Below are 24,830 nucleotides of genomic sequence, written 5' to 3'. Positions count from 1 at the left end.
ACCAAAAGTCAGCTGAGACTTGACCACACTTGTCACCCACATGTATGTTACTATTTACACTTTCTATATGCAGAATTATCTTGATAAAGTAGCCTTCAGCTCCTTTGTACTGGCTGCTAGTGATGGAAACATGTGGGGGGGGGGGAGGAGAGGAGAAATGTCTGGGCGTAACCCACATGCAGGTTTTTTGAGGATTTCCCTCTCCACTTGTCCTAATGGAAAATTTGAGGACCATTACTGTGCAGAACCTGGTTCTAAGTAAAATACACCACCTTTTGTTTACTACATGTTTACTCTTTCAACTTCTATGCTGTTCTGCTCAGATGGCAAAATTAAGATTTAGCAATATATAAGCTGCACAGATATAACAAATAGCACAATTTTGTGTACTATAATACCTATGTTTTTTATGTTCTTAAAATAAATTAGGATTTGATGAGGAAGTAAACACTGCATTTCCCAGCATTTATATTTCTGTTCCCCAAACTGAACCCCTTCATTCCCCACCCCACCCGAGCTTCTAAGTTTTGGGAAATTCATCTGACGAAGGCAGCTTTGACTCCCAAAAGCTTATACCCAGAAAATGTTGCTGGTCTCAAAAGTGCTGCTGGACTTGAATCCAGTTGGTCTACCACAGACTGACACAGCAACCCTAATCCCTGCCAAATAATTGTATGTAGCCTGTTGGTAATAAATGAGCCGGGGATAGACAGGGAAGCCTAGAGCAAACTAAGACTTCTCTGAAGTTTTCAGGCCACCGTCCGCTAAGCTGACCATCAGCCACCCTCCTCTTCCTTCCCACACTGCATTCCCTAAACTCTTTTACTCTGAAACAAAGCAGACCTCACCAGGGCTGTCTTCAAGCATAGACCCAATGGGCACTTGCCTGGGGGCCCCATGCTAATCTGTGTATGTTAAGTGACTAGCCATAAATAAATACAACTGCGCCATAGTCAAGGCTATACTAAACTATAAAATATTATTTGCTGCAATGTGTATTGTTCAAATGGTTATCATGTTGATTAGTTGCTGCTGTACAGCATGTTTTTAATGTTTTAGCACCAGTTTTCTTGAAGTGCTAACAGAATAAATATATGTTTAATATTATCAACCATTTACTTTTTATTCCTGTGAGTGGTCGTCATAGGGGTCTCAGTACACTGGTTTGCCCGGGGGCCCATAATGCTGTTAAGATGGCCCTGGACCTCACTCTTAGATTGCCACTGCACCACATCCCTTAAACATTTTGTGTGTGAGAAAAATAAAGGCTTGAGAAGGAATATATCATCATTGGCTGCTTAATTAAAGTTCTGCCCTTGAAATACAAAGGAAGGTTTGAAGACAAATTCTCTTCACAAAGAGGATAGTGTGACACTAAGCAGATATTTCATTTTTCACTGGAACTATGTTTGTTTGGAGTGGTTTTGTTGTTTATGTTGGCAAAGTGAATACCAGCATGTGCTTAAGTGAGATCATTTCTCCTCATGCCTTTGAAATTTTCTCTTTGGAAAAGGCTGAAGACACACAGTTCTGGTGAGCTGCCACTCTTATGGAGGGGGACGGAGGGTGCCTCTTGTGAAAGCATCACTGACAGCAAATTTCATTGCAGCAGTTAGAGTTTTCTGCAGATTTAGGGCACCAACTCTGTGTCCAGGCTGCTGAGAAGGAGGCTGCTACTTAAATAAACTAAGATTTATAAATGCAGACTAACAAGAGACCACAGTTGGGCTTGGATCTACTACAGTGCTTCTGCAGAAGGAAGCATTTCTACCCATGAAGTTTGATTATCTCACCACCTTGCTCCTGCTGCTTCAGTGAGGTGGGTGAAAAAGTCACATGGTACACATGGAAATCCTTCTCTCTGCAGAAATATTTCAGTGGATCCAAGCTTTAGAGGCCACAATTAACAAGCCAGGTGCAGCCACAAACTGTTGGCAGTAGTTTGTTGGACAGCCTGCATTCAGATATTATGGTAAACAGGATTTTAAAATCAAATTGTGGCTTATAATAATGTCTGAATAAAGCTACTGACACAAATGAAAGGGATCTCAGACAATGTAAATTGAGAATGAATTGCAACATGGGGCTTGGGGTATAAGAGGAGAAAATCTGAATTGAACATTTACATTCCATTTTTCTTTTATCATAGAACTCAGCAGTATTTGCAAGCTTCCCAAAAGGTCTCCTACACAGGCACTGACTCAACCTCCAGATGAATTATATGCTTTCAATTGTACCCTGGACTTTAACTACTATGGCCTCCCCACAATGAGTTCTAGAAACAGAGATGACCAGGGACTGCTAAGCGAGAATTCTTAGCACTGTTGAAAAACTGTGTCCCATACAAGCCACTGTTGGCGAGCATATGTGAAAGACAGAAACTCACTTATCATTCCATTTTCCAGTCCATTCTACTTCCCCCCAGGGATTTCGGATTCTGATCAATTTCTGCATGCTGCCTCGGAAATTCACCTGATGGCATAAAATAGACTGAAATTACTGTCATATCAAACAATATGGTGATCAAGAAACCAAACTGTACATTTCCTTCCTGTTTAATGAGGTGGCATACATTTTTAATAAGCTTGTGTACATAACTGTGGCTTTTACATCAAAACTTGCATTTTCTATGGAATAGAATTTTACATCAGCTAAATTATGCATTAAACCCCTCCGAAGCCAATGTTTCCCTAAACTATTTCATGCCCTTCTCTACATTGCTATTTCTGATTTCTGCAAGTCAGTTCAATTTCTGACTTTACAAAAAAATGACAAAAGTTTAAGCATCTTAAATGCCATGTACAAACCAAACCAGTGATGTTGGAATTGCTTTTTGTAATGTAGCTTTAAATGTCTGGAAAATATGGGGCATTATTCTAATAATGTATGGGACATATGACCGATTGTGACGGCATTTCCCCATGCAGCAGGCACCTTATATGATTTGGACACAATTGAAGATCTAGTGTACAATCAGTGCAATTCCAAAGAAAGTTAAAAGAATCTAAGCACAAGGATTTTAACAGACTTACAAGAGCGTGTTTAATATTGCGCTGTATAAATTGAAATGTTATCGATATAAAGCATTGATGAAAAAAAATGCCTTGATCCAGTAGTTAAAAAACAAATATGGAATTTGCCAAAGAAAAACAGGTGTGGTTGATAAGTGGTTGGCGATCACTTGAATGATATTTTTGTGGAATCAAATGCTTAATGATTAAAACACACACTCATATAGGTTTCTGTTTTCTCTGAGAAACTGCATGCTATATGCTTCATCTTCAGTGTTTTGCCTTTGTATATATTTGGTGGAAGAAAACAAGCAAGGCAAACCAATCCTATTTTTGCCTCCCTTTCTGTCCAGAAACAGTGATATCAAAATGTGTGGCTGAGAATTTAAAATGTAAGGTAGGGTTTATGCTTCCTTGAGCAATTCCATGTATAAAGATACAGCTCATCACTTCTTCCTGAGTGATCCTGAGGCAAGATCTGGTGCAGCAGAGAGGACAGCCTGACACTGGGAGCTGGGATCAAGCTTCTGTTCCATCATGAAAACCCACAACCATCCTGATCTTCTTCTGGCCTTATAATGAAGGTGACCCCTTCACAGGGTATTTACAAAGATGTATGAAAAGTGGACTACAAAAGCCTATGTTCTTTACGTGCATTATAGTCTATGTTTGCTGTAAGAACTATGTGGTAAGAAAGGTCAGCCGTTATTCTTGGTTAGTGCTCTAGGACAAAGCAGCCCCTCAGAACAACCTGGAGGGATGCAGTTCTGTTTTGTTTACTTCTCAATCAGAGAAGCAAGTTCTTGCCTGGCTGTACTGGGAAATGCCAAAGCCAAAATATCCAAAGGCAGCTACAATCGTAAGACTGCCCATTGCTCATTAAAATGCTCAGCTGGCCAGGGACTCAGCTTTGGGCAACATTTTAATTACAAGAGTGGGGATGCCTTTTGCTTAATTACTCGGGCCCCTTCCAAATCCTGCCGAAGTGAGCAAAGAGATTCTGAAGATTTATATCATTTCTCTTTCTCTTTCCTCCTTTCCCATTCTGCTATCATTGTTAATCCTTTGCAGCACAAATGAATCTTGACTAAGAGCATGATCCATCTTTTTCAGCAGAGAGAGTTGGCAGAGGCAGGAAGTAAGCACTGCATTTCAGTCCTTGGATGCATACCACTTTGCCTTCAGTCCAATGCAGGAGATGCCTGGGTGTTATTGGTGAGTCAGATCTACAGTGATGCAGCATCATGTTCATGGTGGGAAGTCAGCAGTACTGATAATCTAAGTCATTTGCAGCAACGTCCTAAGCAGACTGACTGTGAAACAGCAGAAGACATCTCTGGCAGACAAATGGGTGAAATACACTGAAAATGGCTCTCTTCCTAATTGAGCTGAAAACAACACTTTGGTATCAAAAAGGGCACCAAATAATTAGACTCAAACAAGTGGGAACCCACAATACTCAGGGAGAGGGGGAATCCCTCTGCCCACTGCTGCCAATTCCCTCCATGGATGCTGCCTGCTGCTCCAAGCCTGGCAGCAACAGAAGAGCACCTCAGCTGCTGCTCCAACCCACCCACGGTGGGCCCAGCATTGGTGGCAGAGGACATCGTGGCCACAGTGGATGGCAGTGGCTGTTCTGGGCCTAGAGCAGCATCTGGCAAGCTCTACTGCCGTGGCCAGGTCTGGAGCAGCAGTCAGTGGGGCTCCTGGGCTGCAGCACTATTGGACCCCGTGAGGTTTCCCTGACTGTGCCAACTGCCTGAAGGAAGCTTCCTCTCTGTGCGTGTACAGAAAATGCTACTTTAGTTTTTGGGTTTTTTTTAATGTTCAGCTTTTTCTGCACATCTGGAAAATCTCCCAAGTGTGTAGAAAGATCTACATAGTCTCCATGTGCCCCCAATCTGCAGATTTAGAGAGCTGCAGATCATGGCCACAGAGTTTCATTAAGTGGATCTGAGGGAGGAAATTATAAAATTATTAGTCATTTTTATGGTCAGTTGAGGAGGTACTGATTAATATTGGCTGGGTATTTCTGATAAGAAAATCAATTACTATCTACCAAGGGACCTATAATTTAACTTCTTCGATGGACACCAACAAATGGCTCCTCGGATTCCTCTCATTTCTGAGCCCAAATGTCACATAACTAATTGTGAACCAGGACTTCTGCCCGCCTATCATTACATCCACAAACTGAGGTCAAATACAGAGTAGGGAGTTGTTTGAATACACTTGGCCCATATGTTTGCACAAAAATTTAAAAAAGAGTTTAAAATATTAGTATGTTACTGTGGCAGAGTAAATGACTGCCATTTTGAGGTAATGCTGCTTCTCCTCTCACAGGGGCACTTTCGGAGAGATACAAAATAAATGGAGCAGCTGCCCTCCCTCCCTTCTACTCTCTTGTAAGGGTATATATAGACTAGAAAAATTATGTTTGGATGTATTGAAAACTTATTATCGTCAGTTGTGAATTTTCAGAAAACCAGGCACTGTATATATGGTCATGGCTCTCCTCACTGAAGATCTGCTTTTAGGTTATCTGTCTTACAAATGGAGAGACTGCTTTCCTGTGTAGGAAGCTAATTTCCTTATAATCCAAGATACTGAGAAATCTTAAGGGGATCTCCGAAACATTTTTTTTGTAAGGAACAGCTGCACAGAGCCCCAATTCAGGACTCCCCCCCCCAATAATAAATTGAAACAGCCTTGCAGATATAGCCAATGTAAGGGTGCCTTGTACAAAAAGTATTGTGACAAACAGTAGCTCTGTGGAACTATTTCAGGTCAGCACAACTGTCTGAGGGAATGGGTTAAATACCTGGTCTCCATGCTTCTGTTCCAAATCAGCCCCCTCCCTCAAAGCTGCTATTTTCAAGGGGGGGGGACTTGGCCATTTTAGAAACCTCGGTGTCATGGCTAAGTGGGCACTAAATCTGAGTGGCACTGGCTTTTCAAGCATCAGGCAGAGGTGTTTCCCGGTCTTCCTACAAAAGATAACAGGGGCTAGACTAGGATTGTCCTCATGCAAAATATATTCTTTAACCCTCCCTAATGGTTCTAATACCACCTCCACAATTCTTATATTGTGGGTATGATTTAAAGCTCCACTTAAGAAATAATGGGAAATATTTGCCTGTGAAGTCAAAGAAGAAAAGTGGGTATCCTACTGTGCACAGACAGTAACCATTTCCTTGTTCAAAAAGAATAATGTAGAAGCTCACAAGGGAAGATCAACAGTGAAATCCTGTGAAGAGTTACTCCAGTCTAAGCCTATTGATTTAAGGGAAATACGTCTGCAGGATTGTGTTCCCAGCTGTGTCATAACTTTGGAGCCACTACCTTGGGACCTACAGCTCTTAAATATCTGCACATTTAAGTCAGTGAAAATATTTGTCCCTTCCCTGCAACTAGTCTAGCATATTTTATACCACACATTTACCAGATTTAAGAAATCAACACAAATAAAATAATTGTTTTTAGATAGAAATTGTTTCTGGTATTCTAAGGGCCACTGCACCACCTCCAGAAACAGTAGATCCATTATGCATTTTCATGGGAACCCCATATTTTGTAAATGAATTAAATGCATTTATTTTACCATGAAAACATTCACCAACAGAAATCACTGCTCTTCCACTGTATTTTTACTATTTGGGATGTATATATAGCTGCCCCATATGTTATATGGCCCTGTGATAACACTCATTTAAAACATGCATTGGGAACACACTAAGCAGTAATGTGAAATCCAGCCAACATTTATGCCAATAAAAGGTTACTGACTGACTGACTGAGATCCAGTCAACAAGAAACTCCTTACATTCCTCAGCACTGACATTCACTGTTGAGACAACAGAACCACCAGAGGGCAGAAGATGCAAACATTTCTGAAGATTCCACTAAGAAAAGAAGCCTCTGATGTATTGCAAAATAATATTGGTTTGAAGTGATCTTATAATAAATAATATTGGTTTGCAGTGATACATGGTCAGTATTATTCGCTTGCTCAAAATGGTGGCATTACCTCTTCTGCACCTGTTACAGAATATGCATGCCCTTTGACCAGCTTCTGTGATGTGACAGCCTCAGTCTCAGCAGCACTTGTGATCTGCAAAACAACAACAAAACACTATTGATCTTCTAGTACGTCTGAAATGGGAAGGGTAGGGGGTATGGTAGAGCCTGATTTCACCAGATCTCAGAAGCAAGCAGGGACAGTACTTGGAAGAGAGATCACCATCTCACTTGCCTTGAAAGCCCTGTCCTGGGGTCACCATAAGCTGATTGTGATTTGATGGCACTTCAAATACATACACACCTGAAAAAGCAGCAGTCTGAAGTTTAGTCCAAAAAAGCTTCATTTCATAAGGATGTCCCAGTAATTGCATGTGTTTTTAAAAGTGATATAATAATATAAATATAGTACAGCACTTTCCAGTGGGTGTAGTAATGTCTGTGAGCACAAACAGCTTTAAAGATACATGGAGGTCTTGGTAAGTAAAGGTAACCTCTGTATACAAAAGCAGCAAACCTCTGAATATTAGAGCTAGAAGGCAAGATCAGGGGAAAGCTTTGGCCTCTGTGCCTTGTGGTTTGGCTCTCCAGGGTAAATAGTTGGTAGTTGTGTGAAACTAGATGTTGGTCAAGATGAATCATTAGTCTGTTCCAAGCTGAGCTCTTCTTCAATTTTACCAGACCAGTTCTTCTTGGTGCAACAGTATATTTGCTTTTGAGAGTTCTTGAGGATATTAGAGTGTCAGACTAAGATCTGTGAGACTTGGATTCAAATCTCTGGTCTGCTGGGAGTCCTTGGGCCAGTCACACACTCTGTGTTACCTACACTGTGGGGTCATTTTGTGTTGTGAGTGTAAACTGGAAGCAGAACCACAAATGCCTACCAAAACTCCTTGGAAATTGGGCAAGATTTAAGTATATGAGACAGACAAAAGTCTTCATCAAGAAAGGGGCAGATCAGATTACTGACTCTAAGTAGGTCACTGTACTGTTAGCAGATGTTCTCTAGGGCAGGAGCATTTAACTGTGAACCAGGATATTGTCCTGAAAGAATCCCAGTTGAACAGTGCATAAGGAGCTTGTACTTTTCAAGGTTCATATATACTGAACAGAGAGAAATAATCTGGGGAGGGGGGAATGGAAGGAGGAAATGTGTTATCTGCCCTCAGATGCAAGAAACACAGAAAATGCCTCTGGTCTGGCAAAACTTCTAAGGAAACAATCCAATTGTACATTTCCAGTGCTGGTCTTTGCCCTAGTTTGTGTTCCTTTGTTATAGAGAAGTGTGTGCTGACTAGTGAATATTAAACAATTGCTGCCGCCTCCCTGAACAGAATAAAAATATCCCTTATTGTCCCCTAGGGAATTTGTTGCAATCTGTTCACAGAGTGATAGCATTTAGTCCGCACGCTGGATCTTCTAACACTATTCTATCATACAAAGATATGCATTCTTGGACTCAAGTTCATGTCCTTGGGCCTTTTTCCCCCTTTCTCCAGTATATTTATTTCAAAATGCATTTTAAAAATCTTTAATCAAAAGGATTATCTTCAAACCCTTCACGCCACTGCTGATATTTCATCCTGGATTTAGTGGGCAGGGGGTTTCCTTTACATAAACTGCATATCAAACTTTTGGCCATCTGTGTGTTTTGATAAATTGGCCCATTTTCAAAAAGTTTTCTGAATCTCATCTTCTGATGCATTCAGAATCAATTTCTGATGAACCAAAGTAAATTACCATATTTGCCGGCGTATAAGACGACTGGGCGTATAAGACGACCCCCCAACATTTCCACTCAAAATATAAAGTTTGTTACATTACATTACAGTACTATGGGCCACTATGGGCAGCTATGTCTATCCCAACTGAAGTGCACCCAACTGAAGTGCACTTGGAGGCATATTTTTCAGAGGAAAAAAGTAGTCTTATACGCTAGCAAATACTGTACTTTGGAGACACCGATGTTTACTCATTGCTTCTATGTTATTTTTATTTGCCAAGTTTATTTTCTCTCAGTCGAAAGATTCTGAAAAGTGTGGTATGTCACATAGAATGCTAAACTTGAACTAAACAAGACTTGCCAATCTTGAAATGGAAAAGGGAGCTGTGGCCAAAGTATCTTACTTCTGCCACCAAATATGACAGACCCTCATACACTTCCCCACTCGGAAGAAAAAGTTTCCCTCCAAACTAAAATGTGGCTACCTCACAGACTGAGCTGCCCTTATAGTGTGTGTTTTTTTTTTTGCTACACAGAGAAGCTGTCTGTTTTACTTTATTACTAACAGATCTTTTGGCTTTATTCAGCCGCTAGCCCTCTGTCAGAAAACCTTTGTCATTGTTAATAACAATTAGAAGATTTTATTTTACAAAGAGAATTAGGATAGTTGGGAATGAGATTAAGCTTTTCCTTGCAAATCCAGATATTTTACAGTTTAATGATCTTTTTTACAGGCTTTGAGAAGCCTATGAGCTTTTCTTTCAAATGTTGAGATTTCTTTTAAATTGAGAGGATTTGTTACTGTGTTTATCAAAAAACACATCTGTTCTTCTTTTGTCTTTGTGAGCTCCACTGAACTTCCCTGGCTTCTAGAAGATGAGCACTCTTTGCTAATAGTGCCACTTCCCCCTTTCCTAGATATACCAGTATCCCTCTGACCACTACAGAGTTTGAAGCACTTTCTCTCACACAAGCCTGAGGAATTCCTCACACCTGATTTCCACTTGTCTAACTGGGTAAGAATTCTCCTTCTCTCTTTAGAAGAATTCCCCTAATTTGGTCTGCACTGGGAGTATAACCTCACTGTCCAAATCAGGGGTAGTCAAACTGCGGCCCTCCAGATGTCCATGGACTACAATTCCCAGAAGCCCCTGCCAGCAAATGCTGGCAGGGGCTTTTGGGAATTGTAGTCCGTGGACATCTGGAGGGCCGCAGTTTGACTACCCCTGGTCCAAATTCCCACTGTCAAATATCTACCTCAGTTCTCCAGTCACTGTGTAGATCAGCTTTCAGTAAACTCAGTTCCCTAACGAAAGTTTCTCTTCAGAGGAGATCAACTAAGGCACAGAAAGGTTCTGTCAGATTGCTCTCTGAATCAGAACCCAAATAGAATGATCTTTCTTTAGCACACACTTTCTATATCAATTACCTCTCAGTTACTGCTGGACAATACGAGCAACCAGAGTAGCCTATCACTCTGTCTCTCCCTGCCTAGTGAAGATTTTTAACTCTTCACTTACTGTTGCTATTACTTCTGCACTTGGAACCTGACTTTCAAAGTGCTGTCACAAAAATGTATGCTGAACTGAGCACCTTGAAGAATACAACCAGTTTGGTACAATGGCTAGGGAAGTGGACTAAGATCTGGAAAACTATTATTTGAATACCCCCAAAATCCCCATGTGTGAACCCATCAACCTGCCATAAAAGCTTGCTGGGTGACCTTTGATCAGTCAGACATTTCCAACCTAACCTATTACACAAGGCTCTTGTGAAGATAAAATGGAGGAGAGAAATTTAAGCTGCGTGGGTTTCCACTGGGAAGGAAGGTAATGTATGAATGATGTAGATCAATCAATAACAAAGTAAATTCATTTGGTTCATTATTAATCATCCCTTGGTATTTTTCCTGAAATTATGAAAGTTGTGATATATTCACAGAGCTCCCTTGCGGCAAGATGCTCTCCATTCAGTTCTAGAAACATATTACAATGATGGAAATTGAAGCAATGACATCTCTGCTGAGGTGAAAGGGGAAACTTACTTGCTCAGGAACTCTGCATCTGCACCATAATGTATAGAGAGGTCTGGAACTGGTACATTATATACAGCTTTACACTGGGATATCTGGATAGCCAAAGGAAGAGCTCCAACAGTTTTCTACCATGTGTTTGAGAATTAAATTTTATTCAGAGTCACAACATGGTAACAAAAAAAGAGAGGCTGCAGAAGATAAAATGGTGTACAAGAAGAATAATCTTGTAAGTACCACTGGGGAGAAAAGAGGAGTATAAATATCTAGAAAATAAATTATTATTGCTTCTTTGCCTTAAGTAGTCTACTGGAGGTCCAGAATCCAGTTTTGGTCTATTGGAGGACACAGTCTAGTTCAAAGTTGTTCCATAGCAAAAGCAGATCCACTGCCCAAGCATAGATAAATATGTATATATGTATTTATAAGAGGTTGGCAAAGTGTACTACCATGTGGTTACCTGTCAGGTACAGTTTAGGAGAGAAGGCAGCATGAACTCACATCAATTGAGCATCCAAGGAGGGAACCTTTCTGAAGAGCGTTCTGAATGATTTTGAACAGGTTTGGTGGTGCTTTTTGCAGTTCATACCACTCTGCTATACCACCAGTGAAATCCTCGAAACCCTCTGTTGTACTTCCCCCAGACAGAGCCTCATATGATCCATTCGCCCTACAAAAAACATAACCAGGACAGTTCACACTTCAACTTTCCTTTCATTTTGCCTTGAATAGTACTAGAAGCAGAATGTTGCTCAAATGTCCATTGTTTCTCACGAAAAGCCAGTGGGAATCTCTGACCAGAAATTAAAGCTAGGTCCCTTCCTTCTTTTTCCAGATGGCTCCCTGGGTCTTTGTAATGGTGTTATTAATTTTGTCCACTGGCTCCTAGTTTGGTTTCCATCTATTCTTAAGGGTGGTAACAGCCAAATGTTGGGTTTTCCAAGGATCATGAAAAAAGTATACTGAAATAAGGTTTCCTCAGTGAGTGTAATTCTGAGGCCATATCTCCTTTCTGTGCTAGCTTCAGATGAATAACACCAGAGTGCAGTAATAAAGCCAGCTGGAGATAATAACAAGCCAGTGAAATCAGAGAACCATAGACTGGTTTTGCTGGGCCCTCTAATTTCTCTTATTTTGTTTCTCGGATCTGTGTGAAATCCAAATTATGAAGTTGCAGAAACTCCCCTAATGTTATAATGTCTGCAGACACTGTTGCATTGAATAATATAAAATGGATCATTTACACCATTCATACTATTATCTGAATCGGATAACACAAGGTGCTCAGACAACTGAGAGCACGTGGAGAGACCTACTAGGGAGTGTTGCTGCTGACCAGGTTGATGTATTGTGCTGACAGGATGAGGTGATTGCTTGGTGATTGCTGGGAGGATTAAAAAGGGCTGCTCCTCGGCTGAGGCAGAGCTCAGACAACTGAGAGCACGTGGAGAGAGCTACTAGGGAGTGATGCTGCTGACCAGGTGAGGCTATTGTGCTGACTGGGTGAGGTGATTGCTGGGAGGATTAAAAAGGGCTGCTCCTTGCCAGAGGCACGAGCGCTCTTGGCCTGTGGTTCTTAGCCTGGGGTTCTTGGCCTAGCAATTAGACGCAGTAGATTATATTTCCCTAGTAGTTGCACTGCCTACAAGTTTCAATGGACCTCCAGGACACCCATCCCATCATCTGCAGTGAGTGTGACATGATTGCCTTCCTCCCTGAAGACAAGATGGACTACATCTGCCCCAAGTGTAAGCTGGAAAGACTTTTGGAGGAAAGGATTAGGAACTTAGAAGAGAGGATTATTACCCTGACCCAAATTAAGAAAGGGGAGGAGTTCATAGACCGGAGCTGTGCAACTCGGAATAAAGAGCATGCAACCAGTCTTGAAGAGGATAAGGGGATTGACCTCATTACGGAACCTCTGCAGACAGTTAGGAAAAAGACAAAGTGAAGAGGCCACGGGGATAGAAGGAAATGGAGTTGAGAAGAAGAAAAAAAGGAGAGTACCGGTAATTGGAGATTCCCTGCTAAGAGGAATGGATCGCCATGTGGCTGGGTCCGACCCCCTAACACGAGAGGTGTGTTGCTTGCCAGGGGCGAAAATCAAAGACGTTTCAAAACGGCTGCCCAAACTCCTCAAATCTACGGATCACTACCCATTTGTGATGGTCCATGTGGGAATGAATGACGTCCGTGAATACCATCGCTCCTCTTAAAAAAGACTATCACGATCTGGGGAGGAAGCTCAAGCAAATGGGGGCACAAGTGGTATTCTCTTCAATCTTGCCTATCAAGGGAAGAGGAATGCGTCAGGAGAGTAAGATAACGGAGGTGAATCAGTGGCTGCGTAGTTGGTGCCGGCAGGAGATATTTGGTTTCTGGGACCATGGGATAGGCTTTCTTGAGGAAGGCCTACTAGCACCTGATGGACTGCACATCGAAGTTGGGGAAGAATGTGTTTGGCAGGAACCTGGGGAGATTCATCAGGAGAGCTTTAAACTGAAGCCACAAGGGGAAGGAGACGATCAACATAGGGAGTGTAAGGAAGGAGAACGATCGGGGGCAGCCCAACCGGCAAGGCCAGCTCATAGGGAACCAAAAGTAAAAGGATTCAGATGCCTTTATATTAAAGCCCGAAGCATGGGCAATAAGAAGGAAGAGCTGGAACTTCTCATGCTGATGGAAAGGTATGATCTAGTAGGCATCACAGAAACTTGGTGGAATGATTCTCATGACTGGAAGGTAATGGTGAATGGATATGATAGTCATTGATAGTCTGGGATAGTCATTGATTGAGCATGCAATAGCTCCTGTTTGAGTAGCGCCCACCCTTCACATGCTCCCTTCCCTTCCAGCATTCTCGTCCATGGTATGACACTCATCATGTCTCTGAGTTTATTAAAGTTTGCCCTACGAAAATCCAACATCCGCGTCTGGCTACAAGCTTCCTTGGCTCCCCATCTCAAAAGGAAAGATTGGCCAGGGAAGCCCACTGTAACAAGAAAAGATTTTTCAGTTATGTGAGGAGCAAACGTAAAGTAAAGGAGGCAATAGGCCCACTGTTGGGTGCGGATGGACAAACTCTAATGGAAGATGCAGAGAAAGCAGAAAGGCTTAGTGTCTATTTTACATCTGTTTTTTCCCACAGATCAAAGGGTTTAGGCACATCTAGAAATAGCAGTAGCCAACAGATAGTCTGGGTGGCAGGTTAACATGGATAGAGAGGTTGTCGAGAGGCATTTAGCTGCACTGGATGAGTTCAAATCCCCTGGGCCGGATGAAATGCACCCGAGAGTGCTGAAAGAACTTTCCAGAGAACTTGCACAGCCCTTGTCCATCATCTTCGGGATCTCATTAAGGACTGGAGATGTCCCGGAGGACTGGAAGAGAGCAAATGTTATTCCGATCTTCAAAAAAGGGAGGAAGGATGACCCGGGAAACTACAGACCAGTGAGTCTGACCTCTGTTGTGGGGAAGATAATGGAGCAGATATTAAAGGCAGCAATCTGCAAACATCTGGAGGACAATTTGGTGATCCAAGGAAGTCAGCATGGATTTGTCTCCAACAGGTCCTGCCAGACCAACCTGGTTTCCTTTTTTGACCAAGTAACAGGTTTGCTGGATCGGGGAAATTCGGTTGATGTCGTTTACTTGGATTTTAGTAAAGCTTTTGACAAGGTTCCCTATGATGTTCTGATTGATAAGTTGAAGGACTGCAATCTGGATTTTCAGATAGTTAGGTGGACAGGGAATTGGTTAGAGAACTGCACTCAAAGAGTTGTTGTCAATGGTGTTTCATCAGACTGGAGAGAGGTGAGTAGCGGGGTACCTCAGGGCTCAGTGCTTGGCCCGGTACTTTTTAACATATTTATTAATGATCTAGATGAGGGAGTAGAGGGACTACTCATCATGCTCGCAGATGACACCAAATTGGGAGGACTGGCAAATACTCCGGAAGATAGAGACAGAGTTCAATGAGATCTGAACGCAATGGAAAAATGGGCAAATGAGAACAAGATGCAATTTAATAAAGATAAGTGTAAAGTTCTGCATCTGGGTCAGAAAAATTAGAAGCATGCCTACTGGATGGGGGACACGCTTCTAGGTAACACTGTGTGTGAACGAGACCTTGGTGTATTTGTGGATTGATGCAGCGGTAAAAAAGGCAAATGCCATTTGGGGCTGTATCAACAGGGGCATCACATCGAAATCACAAGTTGTCATAGTCCCTGGAGTACTTTGTGCAGTTCTGGAGGCCTAACTTCAAGAAGGACGTAGATAAAATTGAAAGGGTACAGAGCAGAGCGACGAAGATGATCTGGGGCCAAGGGACCAAGCCCTATGAAGATAGGTTGAGGGACTTGGGAATGTTCAGGCTGGAGAAAAGGAGGTTGAGAGGGGACATGATAGCCCTCTTCAAGTATTTGAAAGGTTGTCACTTGGATGCTGTTTCTGTTGGCTGCAGAGGAGAGGACATGCAGTAATGGGTTTAAACTTCAGGTACAACGATATAGGCTAGATATCAGGGGGAAAAATTTCACCGTCAGAGTAGTTCAGCAGTGGAATAGGCTGCCTAAGGAGGTGAACTCCCCCTCACTGGCAGTCTTCAAGCAAAGGTTGGATACACACTTTTCTTGGATGCTTTAGGATGCTTTGGGCTGATCCTGCGTTGAGCAGGGGGTTGGACTAGATGGCCTGTATGGCCTCTTCCAACTCTATGATTCTATGATTCTAGGTGTAATCTGTATATAACCTGTATAATTGGAGGCTTCGTGAGTATGCAGAAATATATGACTTTGTAAATTAACTATAAGGACCAAATATGCTCTAAGAGGCCCAAAATATTGACAGCAGATATGAGTCAGAAAAAAACCAAACACAGGGAGATGGAAGAGTTTCTAGAATCCTTGAACAGATAGACTTTTGGATATGTGTGTGTAGGATATCTAAACCTTTAACCTCCTCCCCTGCCCAGATTCCTCACAAACCACCAACTCATTATATGTATTATAAAACTACCCTTCTATTGTTTCCTCGGACACTAGAGTAATTCTTTTTTGAGCTAGGGCTCATAAATCAGATATTAAAAATTATTTTTTCCACCACATTTTAAATCCACTTTTCCTCAAAAAAGGCGAAGGTTCTCTTTCATCCAGTTTTTCTCCACAACAATCTTGAAAAGAAAGTTGAGCTGAAAGAAAATGTCTAACCCAAGATCATGCAGTGACCTTCAGGGCTTAGTTTGGATTTACAAGCAGGTCCTAATCTAGCACTCAAGCTTTTATCCCACGCTGATTCTCTATTAACCTATTGTTAACCTTAGTAATTGTCATAAGGAAAACAGCATGAGCTCATCACATCTAAGCAGGGTCATAATTGGCTGGGAGACCATTAATGAAGGTTTTGCAGTGGAAGGCAATGGCAAACCACCTCTGCCTCTCACCTGTATTGAAAGTGCCTTGCTGGGATAACCATAATTCAGTTTCAGCATGATGGCATGCAATTGTACATAATTGTTATAACTCCTTCTACTTACTTAGCATAAGCCTTCTCTAGTAGAGCACTCCAGAACTCACTCCCTTCTGCGGAGTGAACAAAGAGGAGTTGTCCATTTTTGGTGGGCAACCTGTCATCAACAACAACGTCCACCCACTCTCCATACTGCCAGAACTGAAAGGCAGAAAAAAATGAAGTCAATATCAAATGACATGGATTTGGAGCCATGCACTTCACCACAGCCAAAAACAGATAATGCAGTTGGCCTTTTGTATAAAAGTTCAGTTTTGAGAAAGAGTTATCTTCATCCTGAAAACTTGCCACCGTGGCCCACCACCTTTTATTAGACCAGGGATGGTTTAAGCCACTCCATGTGACTCCACACTGCAAACTGCCTCTTTCCTGAAACATGGAAGTTACACAAAGTTATTGTAGTCAACAAATTAAGATAATCTGGAGGAGGGAGGCAGTCCATTCATCTTATATCAAATACATAGACAAAGACCACAATATGTTTGTAATTCATGTCCTAGCACATGTAGCTCTAGTATATCTTTTGTTGTATGAAAGCACTGTCAAAGTCACTTAATGGTAGTTGTGCCAGATCCCTCTCAAATCCCTCTAGGTCTATCTATGTAAGTTTGAACTCCCTGACATTAAACACTTTTTAATTTAATTTTCATTTCATTCTCCCTCCCCAATGGAGACTGTGTGTTCACTGCCTCCATTCCACCACCCATATATCTTTTACAATTAAAAAAAAACATGATTGGCATCTCTTCTGCACAGCAAGGGTCTCCCCCTGGCACCAGAGCAAGCCCCATAACAAGAAAGCAGGAATATTACATGACACAGTCAGTGCAGTGCTACTGAAATGTTAAGAGAAAGCAGCATTCTGGAAAAAGCCTTTGTCTAGCACAACCCTCATTCTCTATACTCCTTACACAATGATGACACTTTCCCCATGTGTCTGCAAAGGGCAGAAGCCGGGCTCTGTGGTACCTGGAAGTGGAAGATTCCTGCATATCTGTCCTGGAAGCCTTGATCATTGGGAACGACTCTAGCCAAAATCTCTTCATTCAGTGTCAGAGAGGCAATGGCTGCCAGCAACCAGCAGTCTCCTGTGGGGGAAAAAATTCCGCACAAAATAAAAATCTTGTTCATTATACTGGCAAGTAAAATGATGACAAAACAGGGCACTTCTAAGTCTCTTTGATTTCAGTGAGCTTTAAGGAGGTGTATTAGTCACCCACAATGAAAGTTAGTTAGGGTAAGCTGAGTTAAGCTAGAGAGGAAGACAATTGTTCTCCTCCCCAATGCAACTTCTGTGACCCACACACTAAACGGCTTCCTTTTTTGTCAGCGGAACTCCTTGGAACTGTGTGGGAGAAACGGTGGGGAGGGGGAATCTGCAAACAACAACAACACCCTTTTTTCCTCCTCAAATGCTTTCCCATCAACAGAATGGCAATTCAGAATCTTTACTGTTTACCCTTGCATGGATCAGGTTCATGGATATATGGAGCCAAATAATGGAGAAATTCTTACACATAAAAAGGATATAGTAATAGGCCTTCCACAAGATAAATGAGGTATAAATTGCATGCAGAGTTAGAGTTTCCAATGTAAAACCGCTAACTTTGGCATCAATAGCTGCAAAAACTAGCTTAAAGAAAGGTGTTTTGCAAACTATCTTTTTCTTCCCTGCCAGATGCGTCTACATGATATTTGTGAAGGCTCTTCTTACTGATGTGTGGAAATTCACAGAAACTCTGAAGACTGGCTCTGTTTGTAGGAGCCAAAACCTCAGCTGTTAACTAATGCTGGATGTATGCCAATGTACACTCTGTCCACGTACAAGTTCCTCACCTTTGCTGCCACTAACATCTGCTTTACTAAACACAGACTTGCTAGCTGGGAAGGTGGAAGATGTCAGTGGAAAACCAAGTCTAGCATCAGCATTTTCAATATCGGTAAGCACAATTCATGGCTGAGGCCACTTTTTGTGATGGATGCACATTAGCAAACTCATCAGTACAATGAAACATCTAAGGCCGGACAGATTTAGGGACTCAGAAGCAGTGGAAACCCAATTACTGCCTGACTCCGCCAAGAAGAGTCATAGAAAGTGAATAGAGGTAAAGTTCTGCATAGGTGCAGTACTGTATATGCTTGGACAACGTGGGGCTCACAGTGTCATGTGTGGCCATGAAATCCTTGATGCACCTGCAGCATGCAGATGAATCTTGAGTATCTGTTGTGTTAATGGAAGGAATATTTGGGAATTTGGAGAGGAACTGGCCACTGAGAAACAAAGGCAGATTTAAGCTCTAGCTTCTGATGTTGTATTCTAACCAAGTGACCATCTTCTCAAAAATAATGATTGTTTTTGTTATCTTACTATGAAATCCACATCTTATTAGCCTCTGCAAATTTTATTTTGACATAATATTTCTCTTCCTATTGAGTAGTTTAATTCCATGGAACTACAAACTCTATGACATTTCATCACCATTCCTTTCCTATCCCAACATTAAGTGGAAGGATCCTGCTGAGCTATCATACTTCATTTCCAGAATAAAATCTTCCCATTACGGTAAACACAATACATTAGACATAGAGTGAAGATGTACTTGAAAGAGAACAGAGAAAATTAAAAACAAAAATCAATAGAGACAATTGGCTAAGCTTAAGTACTTCAATCTGTAAAGACCATTGCCTCAAGACTCACAGAAGGACAGAGGGGAAAAGCAAATATATGCACTTAAGCCAATGATGGGAGCTATCAAGTCCCTTTCTGAAAATGACGTCTTCCCACAAAACAGTGGTGCAAAAAATAGGAGAAGCCCACAGCATGCAAACACAATGTCATAGAATATAGTTGATGGATATTTTATGCAAATATTTTTTTTCTCTGGGGAGGAAACATCTGCTGCCAGGATCAGACAGGAAGCACAGATCTTTTAACTGTTATTACTTGTGATGATACCATGGGAACATACTTTGAAAAATATACCAGAAAATGAAATGCTTCCTTTATGCATAACCCACATTGTTTCCTACCTTCTGCTTCAATGACTCACCACATCCCCACCAATGGGCTTTGTAGATATATGCAATCCAACTGTATACCAGCATACTATAGATTTGTCATAAAATATGGGAATCTCAGAATTTGACACTTCCAAATAAAATAAATTAATTAGCAGTAAGTTTTTAAAACTAAAATTGGTGTATTGTATACTGCAAGAACTTTCCTAGAATCTATCATTTATCAGGAACAGTGTTCAGGAGAATCGGAAAGGAATCCCTCACTGGGGGAAGGGCTAGCTGTGAAGCAAGGTGGTCCGCAACAAGACGTAAGAAAACTAATAGATGGGAACTGGAAAGAGGAAGAAATGAAAGCAGAATAGGACAGAAGGAATCATATTTTGCTCGCCTTGAAGAGGAATGGTCTGATGTTGTCATATTCATGGTAATTAGAAGATGGTTCTGGATGGGAACAACCAGCAAAGGGTGGCTTTTTATGTATCTGAATTGTCATTGGTGTTGTATAGGAAACATTCCTGGCATTGGGCCAAAACTCTAGACTCTAATGGTCACTGGTGGGTTTGGGGCTGGATCCTGATTAGTGCAACTATGGATCCAAGACCCTATTTGTATACACCAGAGGTGGCCAAACTGTCTCTCCAGATGTCCATAATCCCTTGCCAGCATGAAACCATGGCAACATCCTTCAAAAAATATACCAGAAAATGAGAATGCTTCCTTTATGCAAGTTGTCCATGAACACCTGGAGAGCCACAGTTTGGCCACCCCTGGTATATACTAAGTTTGGGATATAGTAGGACAATGTAAGAGAGCCTCTTATGGCGCAGAGTGGTAAGGCAGCTGTCTGAAAGCTTTGCCCATGAGGCTGGGAGTTCAATCCCAGCAGCCGGCTCAAGGTTGACTCAGCCTTCCATCCTTCCGAGGTCGGTGAAATGAGTACCCAGCTTGCTGGGGGGTAAACGGTAATGACTGGGAAAGGCACTGGCAAACCACCCCGTATTGAGTCTTCCATGAAAACTCTGGAGGGCGTCACCCCAAGGGTCAGACATGACTCAGTGCTTGCACAGGGGATACCTTTACCTTTACCTTTTAGGACAATGTAACCATCCTATAGAAACATGGACAGTATTAAATTCATGGAAAATGCAACCTTCACAGAACCAGCGGGATTTTAAAAAATTAATTTCATCCCATTGGTTCTGGTCTATCCCTCCAGGGCAAGAGAGAACAACTCTGCTCCATCCTCTATATGGCAGCCTTTTAAATACTTGAAGATGGTTATCAGATCCCCTCTCAGTCCAAGGTATCAGGCAAAGGTCTTTCTCATCCCCTACTACCCAATCAGTTGAACTATTCAAAATCTTAAAAGACGATGCAGTAAAAGTGCTACACTCAATATGCCAGCAAATATGGAAAACTCAACGATGGCCACAGGATTGGAAAAGGTCAGTTTACATTCCAATCCCAAAGAAGGGCAATGCCAAAGAATGTTCAAACTACCGCACCATTGCACTCATTTCTCATGCTAGCAAAGTTATGCTCAAAATTTTACAAGCTAGGTTCCAGCAATATGTGGACTGAGAACTTCCAGAAGTACAGGCAGGATTTCGAAGAGGAACTAGAGATCAAATTGCCAACATACGCTGGATCATGGAGAAAGCTAGGGAGTTCCAGAAGAACGTCTACTTCTGCTTCATTTACTATGCCTTTGATTGTGTGGAGCACAACAAATTGTGGCAAGTTCTTAAAGAGATGGGAATACCCAAGCATCTTATTTGTCTCTTGAGAAACCTATATGCAGGTCGAAAAGCAACAGTGAGAACCGGGCATGGAATCACTGATTGGTTCAAAATTGAGAAAGGAGTTCGGCAAGGCTGTATACTGTCGTCTTGCCTATTTAACTTGTATGCGGAGCACATCATGAGAAAGGCGGGGTTAGAGGAGTCACAAATTGGGATCAGGATTGCAGGGAGAAATATCAACAACCTTAGATATGCAGATGATACCACTCTAATGGCAGAAAGCGAAGAGGAACTAAAGAGCCTGTTGATGCGGGTGAAGGAGGAGGGTGCAAAAGTTGGCTTGAAACTCAACATCAAGAAAAGATCATGGCATCTGGCCCTCTCAATTCCTGGCAAATAGATGGGGAAGAAATGGAGATAGTGACAGATTTTATTTTCCTGGGCTCTAAGATCACTGCAGATGGGGACTGCAGCAAAGAAATTAAAAGACGCTTGCTTCAGGGGAGGAAAGCTATGACAAATCTAGACAGCATCCTAAAAAGCAGAGACATCACCCTGCCAACAAAAGTGCATTTAGTCAAGGCTATGGTCTTCCCAGTTACAATGTATGGCTGTGAAAGTTGGACCATAAGGAAGGCCGAGTGTCAAAGAATTGAGGCTTTTGAACTCTGGTGCTGGAGAAGACTCTTGCGAGTCCCTTGGACTGCAAGGTGAACAAACTGGTCAGTCCTAGAGGAGATTAGCCCTGACTGCTCCTTAGAAGGCCAGATCCTGAAGATGAAACTCAAATACTTTGGCCACCTCATGAGAAAAAAGGACTCCCTGGAGAAGAGCCTAATGCTGGGAGCGATTGAGGGCAAAAGAAGAGTGGGACGACAGAGAATGAGGTGGCTGGATGGAGTCACTGAAGCAGTAGGTGCAAACTGAAATGAACTCCGGGGAATGGTAGAGGACAGGAAGGCCTGGGGGATCATAGTCCATGGGGTCGCAATGGGTCGGATACGACTTCGCACCTAATATCAACAACTACCTAATCCTTCTAACTGGAGATTCTGGTGATTGAACCTGGGATCTTCTGCATGCTGAAGCAGATGCAGATGTCCTACCATTTAGCTATAGCCCCTAATTATGAAATGAAGCACAGTTCTTCCCTACTACTGGGTTGCTTATTGTATTATCCTGGAACTGCATCTAAAAAGGAAATTTCACTAACTGTTTATCTGGTAAACTCAGGTCATGCATTAGAGCCAAGAAGATGTGAAGAAAATTTCAAAGATACTTTTGATCTATGCATTTCTGCAGTATCCATACTGTTAGGCTGTTCCCTTTTGTCAGTTCTGGCTTTTGATCAGATCTTTTTTTGATGTATACCATATGCATTTCCCCTCCCCTTTGGTAACACGCTGACTAACATTTCTTGAGATAGGTTGTTTCCTCATTCCTAGTTTTTTTTTTAAGTAAGGAGATTTGTGAAGAGTACCTCTAGGTCTGTTTTAGGTCAAAAGATACTTGTAAGGTAGGCACATATTAATGGGAGGGGGAATGGAATGTATTTTGGCCCTGCACAATAACCTTGAGGTAGAGGCACTACAGGGCAAATGATTATATGCAAACCATATTCCTCAAATGCTGATATGCCAATGGCAGAATTTAGGGAATTTCCACACATTAGTAAAAATAGCCTCACGCCCATGGAATGGAAAAGCACGACATTCTATCATGTGCCCCCAGGCCCTCCTCACCTTTTTGCTGTCTTGCCTTTGTCGGGCTTCTTTCTGTGCATCTTACCCTCCTCACCTGCTGCTGGAAGAGGTGGAAGAGAGCAACATGCCTTATAAGGGCACTTCTGCCTGTCAATCAATTCAGGCAACCAATCCCCTTCCTCCATATTTTGATGCGATTTAAAGGTCCCACAATGCCCGCCTAGTTTTTAAAAATCATACTTCTCCGTTGCAATGCCTATGCATATAATCATAGATGCATAGTGCTTGTGAACACCACTTGTTATGGGATAATGAGTAGGCTTGTGCACGGATGGCCCAATTCGGCCTCCTCAGCTACGGTGTCCATGAAAATCAATGGCGCCATATACTATAATGGGAATTTCGGTGTTTCCTGCCTTTCCCAGGGCCTGGGGGTGGGGGTTTGAGGTACAGCCTCAAAACTTTCAGGGTAGCTCCAGGAGGCTCTTCCCTGACTCCCCTCCAAATTTCAAAATGATTGGTCCAAGGGGTCCACTTCTAGATGCTCCCGTAGAGGGTGCCCCATCCCCCCATTATATCCAATCCGACTGTATGAAGACACACAGTGGTTTAGAGCAAAACCCTAAGCAGGTCTAGTCAGCATCCTACCATGTTCTACTCAATGTGGCTTACCCCCCAGGCAAATATTCTTAGGGTTGCACTGTCAGTTAAGTAAGCCCATGAATCTGTAAAATGGCCTTTGGTGCCAGGAAGTGGCATAAAACAGGGTTTTTTGCTTGTTTGTTTCTGGCATTACAAGACAAAACAGAAAATAAAAAATAGTGAAATATCACCTTCTGAAGCAACAAAGGAAGGTCAAGGTATTTACACTGCTGTATTGTTTGCCCTTAGATGTACCCTGCTCAAATTGCTACATACTTGCCCTGAAGCAAAACAGCATTCCACTAGCAGCATGATGTACAATTTGCATGAAGAATGATACCAAACAAAACAAAAGAAGCTCTTGTCTAGGAATTGAAGAAAGCAAAAGAAAAGAAAAGGAGCTGGATCCTGGAAACCTGTCTTTCTACTCTGTTACAGACAGTTCCCCTCCTGCTCACAATTCTTGAACCACATGGTTTCTGTATATGCAGGTCCCATGATCTCCAGCATAGCCATTTTTGATTGTCAAAGGGGACCCCGCCTTCCATTTTTCATTTGCAAGAGTGGACTCATGCTCGAGTGCCCACTGCAAGACTCCTGTAAGACTAATGAACAAAAGAACCATGAATTGCGAGGGACCAAAATGGAGAATTAAAATGAAGAAATAAGAGCAATCTGTCTCACTGTGGTGGGTACAGTCATTCTTGAAGCCGCCCAGCAAGGCAAGTTAGTATTATATTCAACTTCTGACTGAGAGTTAAAGGTAAAGGTAAAGGTATCCCCTGTGCAAGCACCGGGTCATGTCTGACCCTTGGGGTGACGCCCTCTAGCGCTTTCATGGCAGACTCAATACGGGGTGGTTTGCCAGTGCCTTCCCCAGTCATTACCGTTTACCCCCCAGGGCAGAGCAAATAAGGTTTGCCCCAGCAGAGTCTGAGTAAAAGGTGGGATCTAGCCTTAAAGTTCCCTAAATCACAAAGTGAAAATCTAACAGGATGAGGAAAACTGCATTAAAAATACTAAATGGAGAATGTTATACAATAATGTGGCACAAAAACACATTTGATACACGTCAAACCATACAGCCACAGCATTGTGAGCTTCTGTAAGGGTCCCTGGCCTGAGGGAAATCTGCCTGGCCTCAATCCAGGCCAGGGCTTTTTTAGTCCTGGCCCCAACCTGGTGGAATGAGCTTCCGGAAGAGCTAAGGGCCCTGATGGGAGCTTTTGTTCTGCAAGGCCTGCAAGCCAGAGTTCTTCCATGAGATTATTGTTTGAGGCCAGGGCTATTAAGATCTGGGCTCCCCCACTCTTGAGGTGTGAATAATCTGTGTGCTGGAGGAATGGGAGGGTTTAACTGTTGCTGATTGGTTTTAGATTGTGATGGTTTTGTAAGGGGTTTTAATCAGGTTTT

The 24,830-nt window shown here is 42.2% G+C and overlaps 1 protein-coding gene across 1 annotated transcript in view; it reads right to left on the bottom strand.

Moving 5' to 3' along the window:
• The window catches only part of LOC143838688 (calpain-2 catalytic subunit), a 53,649-nt gene that overhangs the window by 21,572 nt on the left and 7,247 nt on the right, over positions 1–24,830 (bottom strand). Inside the window, exons 3-7 of the mRNA XM_077340426.1 lie at positions 17,282–17,400; positions 16,320–16,453; positions 11,285–11,453; positions 7,039–7,122; positions 2,387–2,472 (exon numbers count right to left, since the gene is read on the bottom strand). Of these exons, the coding sequence (XP_077196541.1) occupies positions 2,387–2,472; positions 7,039–7,122; positions 11,285–11,453; positions 16,320–16,453; positions 17,282–17,400 (592 nt within the window). The remainder of the gene's footprint in view (positions 1–2,386; positions 2,473–7,038; positions 7,123–11,284; positions 11,454–16,319; positions 16,454–17,281; positions 17,401–24,830) is intronic.

The sequence above is a fragment of the Paroedura picta genome, chromosome 1 (assembly GCF_049243985.1).
Source record: "Paroedura picta isolate Pp20150507F chromosome 1, Ppicta_v3.0, whole genome shotgun sequence".
NCBI classification, from domain to species: Eukaryota; Metazoa; Chordata; class Lepidosauria; order Squamata; family Gekkonidae; genus Paroedura; species Paroedura picta.
This window is presented reverse-complemented; position numbering and strand designations above follow the sequence as displayed.